The following is a 19,182-nucleotide window of genomic DNA, read 5'->3' as shown; positions in this document are numbered from 1 at the left end:
GTATACTTTTATAAATGCAATAAATCTATCTGATTTCTTGTAAGCCAAGCGGTCATTGTCAAAAAGAAAGAGAAATATTGTTTCAATTACAGAACACTAATCTTAATGGTAAAGCAGCGGTGGAACCTTCGATTGTAGCTTACCCTGACGATGGTTTTCATTTTCTGCCAAATTCTAGACCTGCCTGCGTATTGCTTTGAGTAAACACTGCCACGGGAGATTTATTATTTGTGGCCACTAAATGGAACCATTGGTTTCGTGGGCTGTGACAGCAAGAATAGTTGGGTTAGCAGACTAAAAAATAGTCTGTGTTTTTAAAAGGTATTATAAAATATATAGTATTTGGTATTGTGATTTAAAAATCACTTAATTTAAAATAGAAATAAAATCTGTGATTTCTATAAGCACTTATTTAAAAATGCGAGAATTTAAACTAAAATAACGATTTCATATAACAAATATTTGATAAAAAAAAATAAAAAATCAACGTGTTTTACCAAACGCTTTTACAATTTTAAAAAGTAACGATTTTAAAAACATAATTTTTAAAATTGCACTTATTAAAACTACAATCTTAAATAGACCCTTCAAATTGTTACTATTGAACTGACCGTGAAAATTACTTTTGAATAAAATAAAAAATAAAAATGCATAATAGTATTTAATGATAGATTTCAGTGTTACGTTCCAAAAAAAGCACCTGAAGCATTTCTACAATTTAAATTGTTCAAAACTATTTGAAAATACCATTGAGAAGTCCCCTTCGAATCCAAATAATTAATTCTCATACTGTGCTACAATGCTAGTATTGTTTTTTTTTTTTACATTTTTTTTTTTTTTTGAAAGAAAAACATTTCAATTTCATTGATAATAATCACAAGCATAAAGCTCTTACATCGCAGGCGCACAAAGCCCTGAAAATACAAATTATAGCCGAAGCTACAAAGATACAATCATCACCTAAAACCTCTGCTAACCTATGACTAGTTTTCAGTTGAGATAACAGATCTGCATAAGACAGACGCAATCAAATGCATAGGTAGCTCAAATTCCTCCTCGACCCAAAAGCCAGGATAAAGTTCACGTCCACAACTCAAAGGCCTAGATTAAAAATCACATCCACAACCCAAAAGTCTGGACCAAAGTTCAGTTCACATCCAAGCAAGCAGATCGAGAGGTCAAAGCCTTATTACAAACAGAAGCAAAAAAATCGAAATAAAACGTGGGCGAACCAAAGAGGCAGAGCCTTATTACAAGCAAATAACATGAATGAAATGCATACAGGGAAAAACAGGAACAAAGACAATACAAGAAAAGTAAAACAAAACCGGGAACAGGCACACACAGCGTGGATGCCAATAGTGCACTCGCCGAAGACCGACACCGGAAGGGAACGCTGGAAGCTCAACGCGCCGAGGACGCGAAAAAGGGCCCAAAACATTGGACGGAGGGAGGCGAAGCCGATCGCCAGTTGGCCGAAAAACCATCGCAGCAAGGGGTGTTGAGGCTCTTCGTTGGAGGGGCGTGAGGAAAAACCCAACAGCGGACGGTGGGCGGCAGAGTGGATGGAGGAGATCGGCGGCGAACACAAAACAAAAACAAGGGGGAGTTTGAAAGAAACCCCAAAATCAGCACCCACACTGAGTGGCACACAGGCAAAGCTACAAGAACAACATACCAAAAACACAGCAAAAAAACAAAAGGGAAAGGAACAGAAAACAACCATAGAGCCCCACCAGAGACAAAAGCGGAACAAAGAGGAAGGGGCGGCGGAGAAGGGGTAAGGAGGAGGCAACCCGAGTTAGGGACATCAAGTAAACTACTGGCACCCGGTGCAAGGGCAAGCGAGTTGGAGTAGGGAGGCAGCAAACGGCCATCCCTCCTCCCCTCACCATGGGGGAGGGGGCTTACCTGAGGCTGCGGCACTTTTTTTTTTTTTTACATGTTATACCATCATATTCTTATATTCTTATGCAATATCTAATTATATTCATAGGATATGTATACATACCATCTTAAACTACTACTAGGTTCACCACATTATCAAATGTTTTTTTTTTTTTCCAAATTATCAATTATGTTAATGTCCCCCATAAACTACCTAAACAATGTCAATGCTCCCATGCCAGCAAAAAGACAAAAAGTTGCTTAAAAAAAAATCCAAAAAAAAAAAAAAACTAAAACTAAAACTTAAAAAAAATAAAAACTAAATTTGAAAAACGACAAAGAAAATTAAAAAAATAATAATAAGATAAGATGACCCATTGGTTTTTAGTTTTTTGTTATAATTTTAATAACTTTTTTAATACATGAAAAAAGGAAAAAGAATTAGCTGTCGATATCATGCCCTTCAGCCTATAGATGAATTATAATTGTACTTCCCAAAGAGCAAAGAGTCTTTCTAATACCAAACTTATTTTTAGCCTATACATCACTCTCATCACCAAAATAGGAAAAAGAAAATAGGAAAAAGGATAAATTATATTTGATCGGAGTGTGGAGTCTTTTATAAGGTTCTTGTTTGCCAGTAGCTTTCTATAATGGCAAGTCGTTGCAATGACATTATGGGAGAATCGGCTAATCACAAAAATGGTACAAATTTGAAGCAATCGGTAAATATTTGAAGCAATTGATGAATTTTCTTAAAAGGACGAGTCAAATACCTCCTATTTCATGTTGGATCTGGAGAGCTGTTGTTGTGGATGTTCGTGCTTCACAGCTTTTAGTATTTCTAGGTTTTTAACCTTGCAGTTTTTATTTTTGTTTTTGTTTTAAAGAGGGTTCTACTTGCCATGTCGAAACACAAACACAGGCGCTCAAAATTTTTATATCTGAAATTTTCTTTCTCCATCCATTTTACACTGCCGCTCTTTTTTTTTTTTTTTTTTTTTTTTTTTTTTCTTTTCTTTTAAAGAGAAATTGTTTTGGCCATTTTTTTGACTTTTTGAATGTTAAATCACCGCTTATTTTAAAAGCTTAAACTAATAGAAATGAGCCAATTGAATCAATATTTTAACAATAAATTAGCCTTCTAAATGTGAGAAGTTAGAAGTTTGTCATTTGGGCTGGCTTTGATGCTCATATGAGTTAATTACGTTTGTAAGAAATTTTCTGTATTTCAATTTTCTAGCCATCGAGAGAGGAGAGTAATTACCAATTCAATTCAGTTCTCTTTGATCACTGAAAGCTAACTTTATTTATTCTTGTACAACAGATAATGATATGTTAATATCGTTGTTAAAAGTCGACAATTTTTGGTCCTTTAGGCTTTTAGCGATAACTTTTTATTGTCGATGAAGACTAAATTCTTGTAGCGTGTGGGGCTCTTCAGCCCAACCTAGTGGGCTATTGGTATATCAAACATAAATCAAAAATGCTAAACCCCATATTCTAGAATTAGATAAATATCATTTTGAGTAAATGTAATTTGGATTTAAATTATTTTTATTAAGTACAAAAGAAAAAGAAAACTGATTGAATGCAAGATTAGTTTACTTGCATATATATATATATATGCAAGATCATCTCCAGCTATAGCTATTATGAGCTTTTTTTTTTGCGTCCAGCAGAACTACATATGTTGTGTTATGTTACATGTAGTCATTGTTAGGTAGTGGGTTTGTTAGGAAGCTTTTTTTTTTGCGTCCAGCAGATTAGCTCCAGAGTAGCTAAACTACATATGTTGTGTTATGTTACATGTAGTCATTGTTAGGTAGTGGGTTTGTTAGGAAGTATTATCTATTAGGTTTTTTAGTTCATTAATGTTTTATAGTTATTTTAATATTGTTGTGTGTAGGACTCTTATGATATGTCTATATCTTTTATCTTGTTATTTGGGTAGGATTAGATTTATCTATTTGAGTAGGATTAGATTTATCTATTTTATGTTTTGATTCAAATGGAAGTACTATCTCATGTGGAACTCTATTTTCTATTGTCTTTAAATACAACATTATTTATGAATAAAGAAATCAAACAAGTAAATTATTCAAACCTTATGTGTGTAGGAGTTGAGAGCACCCCTAATTGCTCATAGGAGGTTTAAGATTTCTTGAAAATCCTACCATATCAATCTTTCTACTTAGTACTCATCCCGTCATGTAAACACGTAACATTTTCCTACAGTGAATAGCAAAAAGTAGCTATTCACTGTAGCACAATGTTCAAGTTTTTTAATGTTTTTCTCTCTCTTCAAACTTTCAGTTGCGACAATGTCTCTTCCAAACTACAAAAAATTGTCAATGTCCTTTCTAATGACGAAAATACCTTCAATAAAATTAAAATTGAAAAAAATAAAGTAGAACTAATTTTTTTTTCTTGAAAAAAAAAGAAAAAACGTAGTTGAAATTTAAAAATAAAATTCCTTTTTCTAACAAAAAAAAATTAATTTTTTTGAAGTTTCTTTTTGTTTTGTTTTTTTTTTTCTTTCTCGTATTTATAAGAATATTATGTCTTATTGACAAAATTTATGGTCATTTTTGTCTTTTTGCTGGCCTAAAGGGGGATATTGTCTCAATTAAATGATTGGAGGGAACATTGTTAATTGAGTGATAATGTGAGGGGTGTGAATTTTTTCCTTAAAAAAAAAAATGAGAGATTTTAAAATTATGTGAATTCATGCAGTTTTGAACGGTTTGAGAAATTATACCTATTAAAAACATGACATGTTACGAATGAGATTTGATTATATTTTTCTCATATTCTTGTTTTTTATGTCGTAAAAAAACTTTAAATCAAAAGTTGTCTCTTATTTCTCAAAAAAAAAAAAGAAAAAGAAAAATCTTTTCTGAAGTAAAAAAAGTAGTCAAGAATTTTTTTTTGTCCGATGCCTCGGTAACATGCCAATTGCCAATGTTTTGGTTGTCTGAAATCGAATTTTTAGATTTTTCTCTTTCTTTATACATAGCCAGTGCATATCCGGAGAAATGGGTTTTTGTTGTGAGGCAGACAGTCAAATATAAAACTCGTTGTAAAACCCAATTACCCAAGCTCTTCACCAACTGAGCCAACCCCTTGGGGCTCAATTGGTGAAACCCTCATATAGGACTCATAGAATAATAACGATAATCATCAACAAGGACTCGTTAGGAGCAGTACCCATTTCCGGAAGAAGCAAAAGCAGAAGAAAGAAGCAGTTCCAAAATCACTTCTTTCACATCCTCATCATTGCTTTCTCTCCCTTCCCTTCCCTCTGTCCTCACTCCTCAGCCTTTGTTGAGTAGTTCAACCCAACGAAGATAATTTTTCAGATAGAATAGACCATAAAGTAAATTTGTTGAGTTGGATATGAATGCTCTGGAAGTCTAAAGTAAATAAAACTCGGCAACAACTTTTTCTTGCTTGTTTTGGCTTACAAGAGTGCCTGTGAGTATAAACATCTTACTGTTTGCTGGCATTTGTGCAATATGGGTTTCAGGTAAGGAGATGTTGGATACTGGGATCTTAGCTCTCTCTTGACTTATCCATCTATATGCCTAAGCATAGGGAGCTCATAACAGAACTTAATCCTCTGGAATCCTTTTTATTATTCATTTGATTAAAAACATGAGTTAAAACAGAAACTAAGTTTGAATACTCTCCATGGACCCTTATCATTTTCAAGTACTCTCAATCATGTGGCATCTGTTCCAATGCACAGAATATTCCACAAGAAGAATGATACCAAATTTTAATAAGAGAAGATTAGGATACTTTTCAATTGATTAATGATGTCAAAATTTGGTTTAAAGCACTGCACAACCCAATAATCCAAGAATAAACCAATCAAATTTCAATTAAAAACATGATTCTAGAGGTGGAACAGAGTACAAGATTCAAACATAAGAGAAGGAAAAGCAATATAAAGAAGCACTGTTAAGTTTATTTTCTTTAAGCACTCATATACATGTAACCTTGAAGAAACTTCCAGAATTATTAGTGTACGACGACCGGATAAGAGAATCACTTCCATTTGCTCGACTTGAACAACTTAATCAATATCTCTTCTAGCATTCACAACCCGAAGATCTTAGTTGCTGTCGACCCACCACGTCAATGGTGTCAGGGAGGTAACTTCATCAACAACAACATAGAAAATTGACTATCAGCATATTCCATGACATTGCATGTCCCATTATCAAATGTAGACATATTACAGTAAACTTAAGGACTGAAATCAAGCAAGGGTTTTACAAATTCAAACACCCAAGTTACTGGGGAGGTGTTTGAATTTGTGTAGGCATCAATCAGGAAAGTTGATACTGATGATTACAAAAAAAACAGGTAAAATTCTTTTAGCAATTCAGTTACTGGAAGTGTTTCAAGGAAGAAGATCCTGAGTGCTTACAAAGTAGATCCATTGAATACAAATATGTATGGTGGTTCAACTTTCATATTCGACCACAAATAGCCATCAATTACAAAAATTGGTAGTCCCAATTGTCATGTAATAGAAGATGCAAAGATTTTAACACTGACAAAGAGTTGAATGCATTTTCAGGGGTACTTACATTTCTTCTTCAGGTTCATTTTTGAGAGCATTTTTGGCTATACACTGGAAAGCAGCTTCTACATTGAAACCTTCTTTTGCAGAAGTTTCAAAGTAAGGAATATTTCCTTTAGAGGCACACCATGCCTTTGCCTTCTTCTCAGATACCTGAAAGTAAGAATGAGACTGAGGCCATAACTTTTATAAACAAAAGAGCTTGACTAAATCATTATGTGAAACTTACATACGCATAATCAACTCATTATACAAATACCTCAAATTAAAAGATTCTACTTTTACATATGAGAAAATGCACAAAGCAACCTTACATAAAGAGCTTATATATTTCAAAATATTCCTTCCCCTCTGATAGTATAGACAGCACATAAAATTAGTTCCTAACTAATTAACTTTGGATATCTCAAAATAAAGAAAAAAACTGGATAAGAAGAAAGGGACTCATCTTACCACCCGACTATTGCCACCATCAATATCTATCTTGTTCCCCAATACAACAAACGGAAAATTTTCTGGATCAGAAGGCCTGGCCTGAATATTAAAGCCGATTAGGAAAGTACTCCGTCACTCATACAATTGACGGTGACAATTTTTAAATGTTGATGGTTCAATGATTACCTGAATTAGAAACTCCTCCCTCCAGTTGTTGAGATCATCAAATGATTTCATGACATTCACATCATAGACTAGAACACAACAGTCTGCTCCACGGTAAAAAGCCACACCAAGGCTTTGAAACCTTTCCTGCCCAGCCGTATCCCATATCTGAAAATTTCTATTATATGGTAAAAATTTCTTTGCTTTTACCATGAAATATCTCTAGAAGGTACATCAACACCATTCTAGGCTTGTTAAACGACAGTAGTAAAAATAAGCAGCATGAAGCCAGGACCTCTAAATGAAGTTCCCAAATGGTTCCAAACATTTATCAAATGCTACAAAATCATGGAAGAGTCATTCTGTTTGTTAGCAAAGCCAAGGAACACATTTTCATTTATTCCCGCAGTTGATTTGCACAAAATCATTCTAGAAATAAAGGGCTCACAAAAGATTTATATTATATATATATATAGCTAGCCATACCCACCCACCCCCACACAAACGAACACAAACATTTATGACAGACATTGTGCAATCAACATTGATCCAAATGCACTTTTTGCATGCATTAGTGAGATTACTTATACATGATAACCATTCAAATAAACACACAAATAGCAAAAGTAGAAATCTTCAACAATTTGGTTTGTATTAGTGGAGCCAAACCATGATTTTCTCACCTGAATTTGAATGGTGGATACTAGTGCAAGTAAGGGCAAAAATAAGACATTTTTTACAGTAAAAGAAAAGCAAATAATTCATATTTTCACCATGTTATCTCTTGGATAATAACCCTTAACCTATTGAATATCCAAGACTGTTAATAAAATCCACTAGTGCTGGTGAAAAAAGGTGATTAATTGGGTGCCCTCCTATGACATAGTTTTGTGTGTGTGTGGTGCACATAAAAAGCTCAGATCCTTTCATAACTGCCCACAAAACTCTGTTTTTGCATGATCAGCCTTAAAATTAAGCATTTCAACAAGGCAATTAGCTAACATAAACTATCATGGTGTAAAAGAAGCAATTGATATATGAGGTTTGAGAATTGAGATCATAAACCTGCAATGTAAATTGCCTATCCTCATACTGCACTTCTTTTGTCAAGAAATCTGCTCCAATGGTTGCTTTGTATTGAGTACTGAACTTGCGATTCACATATCTAAATGAGGAGTATATATAAGGCTAATCACATTACAAAAGTGCAATTACATATGCTTGTTATATGTGCTTGTGCAAGCAAAACATATATTGTTATTGAGGATACTGATTCATCAGAGAAGTCTTCCCAACCCTGCCAAAGTTCATAGGGAAGTAGACATTTCATCAAATGAGCATTAGCAAAATCTCTCTCATACAACTGAAAAAAAGGCATCAAAAGCTCCATTCAACGGAGCAAAACATAGTGTAAACGATTAGCACATGTTTGGTTGATTAGAAAAATGAAGGGCATCATGGAAAAGATAGAATATAAAATCTTATGTATATCATTCTGTTTGTGACCTGTGAAAAAAAAAAAGAAAAAAAATAAATAAAAGATAAAAGATAAACTCTCACCCGCTGTCACCGAGGATTATGACCTTGAGAAGCATACGCCTCCTAGAAGCCATACTTTTGAGATCAAAAGGCTATGAATTTTTCTGTGAAAATTAGAGTCTCGGAAGTCTGTGTATGTGGGAACTAAGAAAAATGATTTTTATAATATGCAACGTGAAGATTCTTTTTTTATTTTCCTGAAATTAAAAATTCATCGAACAACCAAAAAGTCAGATAGGTAATTTCACAACTACCAGTCTCTAAACACCAGGTCAGAGGCTCAGAGCAACGCAATTTTCCGAAATGCCACTCGGAATTATAGTAATGACCTCTACACTTGAGATGAAGCATTATGAATCGACGGAAGAAGAATACCTGCCACTCTGCCAGCCACGAGGTGGCGGCCAGAGCTGCCGGATCACCACTACAATCCGTGGCGGAGCCAAACAATTCATATTGAAGGTGCCGTTAAAATTTTTTTTGCGTCCTAAAATTTTTTTCACCCTACAAATTTGATAATTCACATAATATATATCTATCACAAAAAAAATATCTATAAAAGTTCATAAATATGTGCTCAAATTGATATATTAGAAATGTAGCATGTCGGCGCTATACATATAAAAAAATAAAAAAAAAAAGTCTAGAACTGTACTTTACAGTATCTTAGAAGTACATAATAGTACCGAATCTAAATTGAAGCTCTTAGCAAGTTAAATCAATCAATTCATAAACCTAAAGTTTAATTTATTCATGAACCTAAAATTTTCAGGTTAAATCACGACCTCGTAAGAGACAATAAAAGTTGGACAAAGTTTTCCTTCAAACTAGATTAGAGAAATTTCCTTCAACCTAGTCTATAAAAGTGACATGTGTCCCTTAAATATGTAAGATGCATATGTTTTTGGGAAAAATCAACATAACCCCCTCAAACTACCACTCAATTGACAATGTCCCCCCCCAAACTTTCAATTGTGACAATGTCTCCTCCCCCAAACTACCAAAAATTGTCAATGTTCCCCTCAATGACTAAATTACCCTTAATAAAAAAAAAAAATAAAAAAAAAAAAAAAACTTCTAGAAAAAACCTAAAACTAACAAAAAAAAAATCCAAAAGATGGATTTTTTTTTTTTTTTGAATCAATTCTATAAGAAAAAAATTAAAAGAAATTCGATTTTTTTTTTTTTTTTTATAAAAACTGAAAATTTTCGTTTTTTTTTTTAATTTTTGTTTTTTAATTTTATTTAAATAAAAATTTACGTTTAAAAAAAATAAAATTTTCGTTTAATAAAATGAAATTTTTTGTTTTTTAAAACTAAATAAAAAAATAGTTTTCTTTTTTAATAAAAATCTCCGTTTAAAAAAAAATTAAAAATTTTTGTTTAAATTTTTTTTAAAATATTATCTTTAAATTAAAATTTTTCGTTTTTTTTTCAAATCAATTTTTTTTAAAAAAAATTTATAGGGGTATTTATGTCTTATTGAGAAATCTATAGGGCATTTTTGTCTTATTGCTAGTTTTTTTTTGGGGGGGGGGACATTGACAATGTTTTGGTAGTTTGGAGGGGAGATTGTCACAATTAAAAGTTTGGGGGGGACATTATCAATTGAGTGGTAGTTTGAAGGAGGTATGTGGACTTTACCCTATTTTTTTAAAAAAATAGGGACAAAGCTGAAATAAATTTTATTAAAAACTCATATGTATCTCAGATGTTATTAAAAAAAGGGACACATGTCACTTTTATAAACTAGGTTGAAGGAAATTCCTCCAACCCAGTTTGGAGGAAAACTTTGTCCATAAAAGTTTATAAACATTAAACAACAAAATAAACAATCATATGAATATTAAAGTTTAACATACATATGTATTAGATAGGGAATTTTTTTTGCTTACTATACATATGTAATAAGTTTTGGCATTATTAAAGTTTGCCATACACAACAGCATCCTTGGAATTTTTTTTTTAAAAAAAAATAAAATAAAATTTTGGAAAAAATTTTGTTTAAAATCGCTTATGTGGCTCCGCCACTGATTACGGTGGAGTCATTGTCACAAATGCAACACTTTTTTAATTTTTTAATTTTTTTTTTAGTTTATAAACATATTTTTCTATTTTAAATTTTTACAAAACACTCTTTCAAAATTTTAATAAATCAATTTCAAAAAATTTCTCAAGCGTACCCGACAAATCAATTATCACCCTTTTACCATTTTTAAAACTCAAAAATTTTAACAATCTTAAGATTTTACCAAACGGGCTCAATTTATTTTTGTGAGGCCTACTTAGATAAATATATTTGCACATAAAAATATATAGTTATTATATATGTGTGCATGTTTATATAAAATAAAAATAAATTAAAAATAAGTTGGGTTAAAAGATATATATGAGTTACAAGAAGTTTTAGAGAAATACCAAAAATTACAATTTATCCCACTTAGCTTTAGTGACTAGGACAGTAAATGAATAAAACTACTTGTGAACATAATTGAGCTTGGCTCGATTATAAAATGGAATGTTCGTAAACGGAAAACTGACCTCAATTATTAAATAATAAATACTCGGCTCACTTGTTTGTTCCACGTGTTAGGCTCATATGTATTTATTAATATATACAAGAATATTAATTAGGGGAAAGAATAAGTGGAAAGAGAAAAACTTGGATCACCAAGAACCCTTTTGAGTTCAATCCTTGATTTCCCATCAAAATTCTTAATTTGAGTCTTCAATTGAAACAACTTTTTTGGGGAAGGGATTAGAGCCCTGGACACTAGTGAACTTGTTTGAGTAAGTAAATTAAAGTCTTCTGTCAAACCTTAAAGCAAAATTTCTATCTCTTTTTGCCTCTCTGTTTGTATCTGTTCTAGGAAGTCTATCTCACTACACTGAAAATGTGTGCCACTGTAAAGCATCCAAGAAAAGAATTATGCTACAAACCTAAGAAGATTACAAAACTATTTTCCTGTGATGAAGCCGCCAACAAAACTCTCGGATAACAATGTCACAAGAAATTCTAAAGCAGTGTAACAATGATACAGGATTAACCTACAGGAACTCCAATTCCAGACTACAGATTCGCAAACCGACCAGAGCCAGATCCTTTCCTTCTTCGACGTCGCTTCTGTCGAATTCGCCAAAAGCCCAAAAATAACAGAATACCTGTCAAACAATAGGAAAGCAGTTAAGAATGACACAAATCTACAAACAAAAGAATTTGGATATCAAATGCCGATGATCACTAACCAGTTACTGCAATTACTGCAGGAACAAGCCAATGACTAGCACCTAGCACCGGCATGTCAAGCTGCAAGAAGGGAGGAAAAATGGGTTAATTCATGTTATAATACTAAAATAAACTGCGCTAATAAGAAAGAGAAAAAGAGCATTTGATAATGGAATATGGACAAATCCGTTAGTAAACATGACCAAAGTTTTTGTTTCTTACCTCATCCCTGTAGAACAGGCCGCCCAAGTATCTGTTTCCCGAATCACCCTTATTTTTCCCAGGCAACTTGGGACTTCTCAAATTGGAAGTGTCTACTGTAGAATTTAAACCTCTCCCCAAATCAATGGCGTGATAACCAGGCAATTTTCTTCCCCTAACCTGTAAATTGTATCCCTTAGTCCCCCATATTTCATATTTGGAGTCACTCCTACAGATCAATTCCTTTCCTATTACAGCAGAATATGTAGAGAAATTTACATCAGTTCTGCGAGAAGGTAATTGGTTGTCTTCTACATACAAGGATGTGTATTGTTTAACTGAATTGGAGAAAAGCATCGGATCTCTAATGCTCCCACTAGTGTACTCTAAAATTTTCCTCAAAAGCCAATAACAGTTGGTAACCATATGGCTGCTGTCCAAACAATTGGAGTCTCCATATACTGCAATGCGACCTTTGCCCACATCCAAAAGACCAAGAATGGGAGAGTCCGCCTGCCATTTGATAGACACCATATATTAGTATTTGCATAGACCATATATAATTTCGAAACATGGAAACTGGTGCCTGTGAAAAAGAGAACTTTATCGCCCTTAAAATGATGAAATCAAAAAATTGGCTCGTTTAGTTGAACTTAATTTCAGATTTATTTAAGATCTCATTCCATATTGTACTCCCTCCAATATGCATAGATTTATTTTAAGTGGCAGACACGAGTGTGGGTGATAGACATAGATTTATCCATATGCATAGATTTATCTAAGATTTATTAAGTCAATACATGAACAAGAAGAATAAATACTCTCTCTGTTACATTTTAATGTTTTTAAAATACCAAGATCAAGTGGCAGACAAGAGTGCGGGTGATAGCAAACACACACATTGCCCACCTAGGAGCATTTTCAAAAGAGTGTTCTGTTTATGTTGTTCCATTAATAAGCGTATTATTTGTAGACTGCAACCTATTTTGTAAACTCCCACATTTTTCAGCAAAAGAAGTTTAAACTTGAAAGAAGAAAGAAATAAGAAAAAAAGATCCTAAAACATTTCTTCCTTTCAATGGCATTAGTATTGTGCTCCATATTGGTTACGCTATTCATCATTATTATTATCCAACTGCTTTCTTAAACATTGCATTTGAGACTTAATAACCGAGTTAATAAAATAGTTAAGTGGCAAGTTAAACATAAAGTAAAATAGTTTAACTTGACACTTGATGTTTAAGTTGCCACTTTGGCAAGTTAAACATCTTGTCATGACTAGAAGAATATAAAATTTTAAAACATTGATTCACCAACTGACATATTTCCATTCTTTAGAATCAATTAGGCAAAAAAATAGACGCTGCTTGCTGCTCACCTTAGTCATGCCAGAAGTCAACAATAAATTTTGAGTGGCACCACTCTCTGAGCTATCCAGGAAAGGGAAGCTATGCACAAAACCACCTTCAGGAAACCTCACGATATCTGTTCCAGATGCATATCGACTCTGCTCACCGTCAATAGAAAAATCACCATTTAGAATCTTATCTCCAAAAGCAATCCCAAATGGGGCCAAAAGATCATTCAGCGCTGGAATATTTGCGCCTCCAGTAACTGGAGTCCACCAGCTGCGTGTGTTATCATCAAAAAATCTCATTTTAACCATTGTGTCAACATTATACCACTCAGCAAATACAGCCAGCCCCAATCCGCTGCTAATAACATCATCCCTCAGTTTTTCAATCTCCTCCTCAAAGTACTCATCTTCAAGATCTACCAGCAGAAGTGTTCCGTACTGGCGAGCATCAAAGCATGTAAGAGGAGAACCAAGAGTTTCAACATAGTATCCAGCATCTCGTAACATGTTGAACATAATATGAAAATTTGTATGCAGGTGATCTCCATGCCAGTCAAGAATGTCATTACGAACATCCAGAGAGTCTCTTGGAATATAACCAGGAGGATACTTAATACTGTGGAACTGGTCCCACAAAATACGTTTTGATCTTGCTGGAGTTGGAATCACTTTTAACTTCAACTGAAGCACACATGTGCTAATCCGATGACCCTTCTCTCCTTGAGCTGGAGGACTGTACACCTGAAGAGTGACATTGCCTTCAATCTCTCCAGAAAACTGGAAGCCTTCGTCCTTAATTTGCATGTGCAGCGCTAAATAACCAGTCCAAGGCCAAATGACCTCCGAATAAGTAAAGTGAATGCTTAAAAGATTCCCTTCATCATCGGAAGGATGCCATGTTGGTGGGCTTTCAACATAGCCAATTACACCCATCCCATTCAGAATAGTGGCATTAAAGATAACAGGCATGGCACCTGCATAAAGTGGTTGGCGACAAAAAGGCCAGGAATAAGGGCAATCTGTATAATCCAGAACACCAGGAAAGATGCTTGCCCGCGGTTGGTAGTTCTTAAGGATTTCGAATGATTCTAACCTGACAAATGTTAAAAATTAGAACTTAAAATGGAAAGTCTAAAAGATAATGATGATAACATTGAAAACACCAACAACAATAACTCAAGAAACTAAATCTTTGCATAAAACCAAGGGTGCAGCTAAATAGGAAAGCTTACAGATCAACTCTGCCAGCACCCTGCTCATACATATTGGGACCTGAAAGCTTCGCAGCTCCCTCAACCAATGCTTGTTTCATGCTTGCCGGATTTAAAATATCTTTCCGACTGCTTTCAGGGATGATGCTAACAAGCAAGCATACAACACCAGCAACCACAGGACTTGCCACACTAGTGCCTGATAAACTTTTACAACCAGTACTGATTTTGGAACCCATAATTTCTCGTCCATATGCAACAACATCTGGCTTCACACGACCATAACTGTACATACAAAACTTACATAGTTAAAAACTTTGAGTGCCATAACAAAGCATGTACAGGGATGAAGTAAACTGAAGATTCAAATTTCAGTTCTATGAAATGAATGATTATAGTGTACCCATGAGGAATCTCCCAAGTACTCATGCCACGTGAAGAAAATGAGGCTATGTGGTCACTGTAGTCAATGCCACCAACACCAATGACATCACTTTGGTCTGCTGGATTGTTTAAAGTGCCATAAAGTGGTCCATCATTTCCAATTGCCGAAACCATAATAATGTTATTTGCTGTTATTTCCCAAACCTAGAGAACAAAGCAACATTAACCTATGTAAAAGGGGGAAAAAGGCGATTGTGACAAAATTAATCTAGCAATCAAAACATAATTTGTGAATATCAGGTAGTACTACTATTAGCATTGTGATGGAAGTAACCACATAGGTATTACGTTAACACATAACAGGCCATGTTGAAAATAACAAGTTTATTATAGATGATTATGCTCAAATGAATTCCAGTTTTTCAATGGTAAGTAAATAAATTAAGGACTCCATATTACCCCCAAACAGAGTAAATAAACTATGCAGCAAATAGGTAGGAGAGCAGGCTGCTGATACAGGGGAGTTCATCATGCATTGTTTCTGACATTGGTTCAGGGGGTAACAGTGAAAGGAAAAGTTTGGGGTGAATGGTCGTTGGATGTGGGTATTTTCTTCGGAGAGCTCATCAGCTCAGAGGGTCAATTATCATTTGGGTGATCAGTTTTGGCATCTGGTGGTAGATGTTGGACAAAAGAACAACATGCCCTTTTTGAATTCTTGCTCTGGAACCCATCTGGCGCACTTGGAGAATGGGGGCAGAGAAACTAATACATTATCTCCTTTTTTAAAAAATAAAAATAAAAAAATAAAAACCTATTAAATCCAATCTTATCAAGTCAGTTAGACATAACAAGCCAACACCATCTTACCTTCTCCACAAACGGGAGATCCAAGTAATCAGGTCCACCTATACTCAAATTCAGTACATCCATATTGGTTGCAATGGCATAGTTGAATGCATCAAGGAACCATGACGTGTATGATACCTGCAATAGGCTGAATAAAATCTTCTCACAATCTCAACGAGTTTTCTTGACAAAATCAAAATTAAAAAAATAGCCCAATAAACATATTATGTACTAAATACAAACTTCTCAAAAACTCCTGAAAACAAATTTTAGTGAACCATTGAAAGATAGATTCAGTCATTTTACAAGTCATGCTTGGCTTTCTCAAACTTAGGAGTACTTAAAAATCCTATGGATGAACTGCAACTCAGAATTACACATAATGATTGCAGAACTTGAAACCGAATATAGAGGATAAAAAGTGAGATATAAATGCAACTTCAAGTCAGAATGGTGTACATAAGAAAACTAAATATAAGAACACACAAGCAGTAATACCAGTAACAATGTGCATTACCTGTGCATCAGTAAATACGCGAAAAGCATAAATCTCGGTATCTGGAGCAAAACCAAGACACTCTGCATCTCCACCAGCAATAACACCAGCAACAAATGTCCCATGTCCAAGATTGTCATTTAGCGTATCCTCATTTGTCCAGTTTGTACGCTCCTGAACACAACCTCAAAACTAGTAAAACTCTTCCACTAAAAGTACATCTAAAGTTTGCTTACAATGGAAATAAAGACGCTAAACATATAAACAAAGAACACTCCAAAGGATTCTCCCTATCGGTAATACCTTGATATTACGAAAATGTGGGTGATTAGCTCGAATGCCAGTGTCAAATATGGCCATCTTGACTTTTGCACCAGTATACCCTTTTGACCAAAGAACTTCCGCTCCAAACAAGGAAGTAACTTGAGATCTCTGCAACCATCAAATGGATGTTGGAGCATAAAAATACATCCAGAACTTGAAAGGCCATATTCTGGGCACATCAAAAAGAAGTTATCCATGTTCTAGTTTACATCCATAAGCAGCAAAGAATGTAGATTCTTGTAAATATCTGGCCTCAATAAAAAAATTTCCACAGCGTTCAGAGTTATGTCTTGGAAATACGACATGGATTATGCAAAAAGGAACAGAAACACTCGCATTAAAAGCTTCCAGCACCATAGAAATCATATATCATAAGAAAGAACCAATGACAAACACGAAGTTGGCAAATGCTCCATATCAATTACCAATAATTTGGCCAGCATCAAATTTCATATTTTTCACTAACTAATACATGCGGGCTCTTCATATCTTGCAAGTAACCAAGTTGAAATTTCATTTTCCCCTTTCCCAAATTTCCCACCAACCAAACAAAACCCAAATTACAACGATCAAAGACAAAATTACCTGCATCAAGAGCTGGCGTCCCAATTTAACCGAAGCATTACTAATTGCGGAGTGATACTCGCCCTCGCCCTCGCTAAATGACATCGCCGTGAAAATCTTCCCCGGACGCTTCTTCCCGTCCACAAAAGCCCCAACCCTAGCCCTAGCCCTGTTCTCCTCCCCAAGCAAATCCCTCCTGTAGCTCAAATCCAAATTCACATCCTTCACCAGACCCAGCTTCCCAATCTCCCCTACCACCCTCTCTATCGCCAACTCCTGGATCGACACCAACCCAAAATCGGTCGGGTACTTGGCTGCCGGGTTCTTCCGCTCGATCCATTCCCAGCCGTCGGATCGAACCCCCGATTCCAGATAAGCCCGGTGCTCCTCCGCAAGCCTGTACTGGAGAAACCGGACGATGTAGTAGTTGCGAGGGGCTTGGGGTCGAGGCAGAGTCGAATTGGGTAGTGAGGGATTTAGGGTTAGGGTTTGAGATGCGAGAGGAGTGGGTCTGAAACGGAGGAGAAAGAGGGAAATGAAGAGGACGAGGAAAGAGAGTGATAGGAACGTGAAGGTAAAGGAGGAGGAGGAGGTTTGGCGGGTGATCATGGCAGAGAAGGTGAAATGGAGCTGGTTGAGAGTTCGCTGATTTGGCGGGAAAGTTCCCGCATCGGAGAGATTGTTGCGTTGAATCTGACGCCTCTTTGTTCAGGTGTGTTTCGTTTCGTTTCTTTCTTGCGTTTCTCTGTGTCTCTCGGTGGGAGGCCTTGGTGCGGGACGAAACGATTTTTTCATAAGAAATGTTCGAAATATCCCCTTTTTTTTTTTTTTTTTTTTTTTTTTTTTTTTTTTATGTTCTAATCAGTAATCACAAAGAGTGGTTGGGCATTTTGTTTTGGGACAGAGAAGTGCTACACGCACACTACTGCTGACATGGTACTGCCATGTCAGATTTCATTATCCCACATCAATTTTTTTAAGTCATCTTATCTCATTTCGTGCAGGAACCTCAAAATTGTGTGATGTTTTGGATTGTGGGATGTGACTTTTTTTTTTTTTTTTTTTTTTTTTCAATGTCCAAGTAAGGAAAGAGGTAGAATGGTTCAAATTAATGACCTTCGTTTTATAAGGCGTAATTCACAGTCGATTAAGTTACCCTTTGAGAACTGACTTTTAAAATTACTTTAGTATATTTTTGATTAATTTTGCGGTTTTCCCCTGTTACTATATATCACCCTTATTACCAAATTACTTGTTTGATAAGATGTGCTACTATGGTGCTCTTTTATATTGGATAACTTGTTGAAATAATTGAAGTTAGGAGAAATTGACATAATTTTTTTTTGGATTTATGAGGTGAGTGAATGCTTTGCTGGTGGGTGAGGGGCGAATAGTAATGACTCTTCCTGGTAAGAAATTCATATGCTCGAGCTAGTTTTTGAGACTTTTTTTAAGAAATATTCAATTTATTGACTAAAGTGTTGCAATGATAGTCTCTAAGGAGTGACTCAATCAATAGAGGACTTCTCCTTATGCGAATATGTTAAAATAATAATAATAATGTTGCAATCATTTCACCTTCGCAAATGATAAGGTCCTTCACGCTTACTTTTTTTATCTTGATTTTTCTTTACTTGATATGCTTAAAAACATAAATCAATCAATTGTTTTTGGGTAATTAAAAATATTTTTCGAATCAAAGAAAAACATTAGTGGTAGATAGAAAACTGATTTTTTGCTTTCACAAAATGAAAGTCATTTTTTGTTTGAATTAGTCTCGAAAGTTAATTGATTTTAATGTATCATATCATTTTTCCACATATCATATTAACAGATGAAAAATCTCAAAATTGTGAAATTCTAAACTACTCAAGCTTACAAGTCATGGAGTTCCTTAATATATATATATATATTGACATGTCCACACAAAAAAAATGAGAGAGAAGATTC

At 34.6% G+C, this 19,182-nt stretch overlaps 2 protein-coding genes across 6 annotated transcripts; both read right to left on the bottom strand.

Annotated features, from left to right (window-relative positions):
* Positions 1-5,744: 5,744 nt before the first annotated feature.
* Positions 5,745-8,903, bottom strand: LOC132166285 (ras-related protein Rab7). 3 transcript variants are annotated; one of them, XM_059577078.2, is made up of 7 exons: positions 8,642-8,892; positions 8,352-8,378; positions 8,147-8,246; positions 7,103-7,249; positions 6,935-7,015; positions 6,489-6,634; positions 5,745-6,051 (listed from the first exon to the last, which is right to left on the bottom strand). In XM_059577078.2, the coding sequence occupies exons 1-7, from the start codon at positions 8,692-8,694 to the stop codon at positions 5,985-5,987; spliced, it is 621 nt and encodes a 206-aa protein (XP_059433061.1). In that variant the 5' UTR covers positions 8,695-8,892; the 3' UTR covers positions 5,745-5,984. The 3 variants fall into 3 exon arrangements, with proteins under 3 accessions (XP_059433061.1, XP_059433063.1, XP_059433064.1); XM_059577080.2 differs by having other exon boundaries at positions 8,352-8,444; positions 8,642-8,742; XM_059577081.2 differs by lacking the exon at positions 6,935-7,015 and having other exon boundaries at positions 8,642-8,903.
* A 2,696-nt stretch (positions 8,904-11,599) lies between these two features.
* On the bottom strand, positions 11,600-18,036 carry S1P (SITE-1 protease). Of its 3 annotated transcripts, XM_059576488.2 has the most exons (10): positions 17,254-18,036; positions 16,648-16,776; positions 16,366-16,518; positions 15,870-15,986; positions 15,019-15,203; positions 14,637-14,900; positions 13,426-14,497; positions 12,069-12,560; positions 11,867-11,927; positions 11,600-11,782 (listed from the first exon to the last, which is right to left on the bottom strand). In XM_059576488.2, exons 1-10 carry the CDS (start codon positions 17,839-17,841, stop codon positions 11,691-11,693), a joined length of 3,153 nt encoding a protein of 1,050 aa, XP_059432471.2. In that variant the 5' UTR covers positions 17,842-18,036; the 3' UTR covers positions 11,600-11,690. The 3 variants fall into 3 exon arrangements, with proteins under 3 accessions (XP_059432471.2, XP_059432472.2, XP_088368011.1); XM_059576489.2 differs by lacking the exon at positions 15,870-15,986; XM_088511885.1 differs by lacking the exon at positions 17,254-18,036 and having other exon boundaries at positions 15,870-15,996; positions 16,648-16,737.
* Positions 18,037-19,182: the final 1,146 nt, after the last annotated feature.

The sequence above is a fragment of the Corylus avellana genome, chromosome 11 (assembly GCF_965113065.1).
Source record: "Corylus avellana chromosome 11, dhCorAvel1.hap1.2, whole genome shotgun sequence".
NCBI classification, from domain to species: Eukaryota; Viridiplantae; Streptophyta; class Magnoliopsida; order Fagales; family Betulaceae; genus Corylus; species Corylus avellana.
The sequence above is the reverse complement of the archived record's forward strand: the minus strand, read 5'-3'. Positions and strand labels throughout refer to the sequence as shown.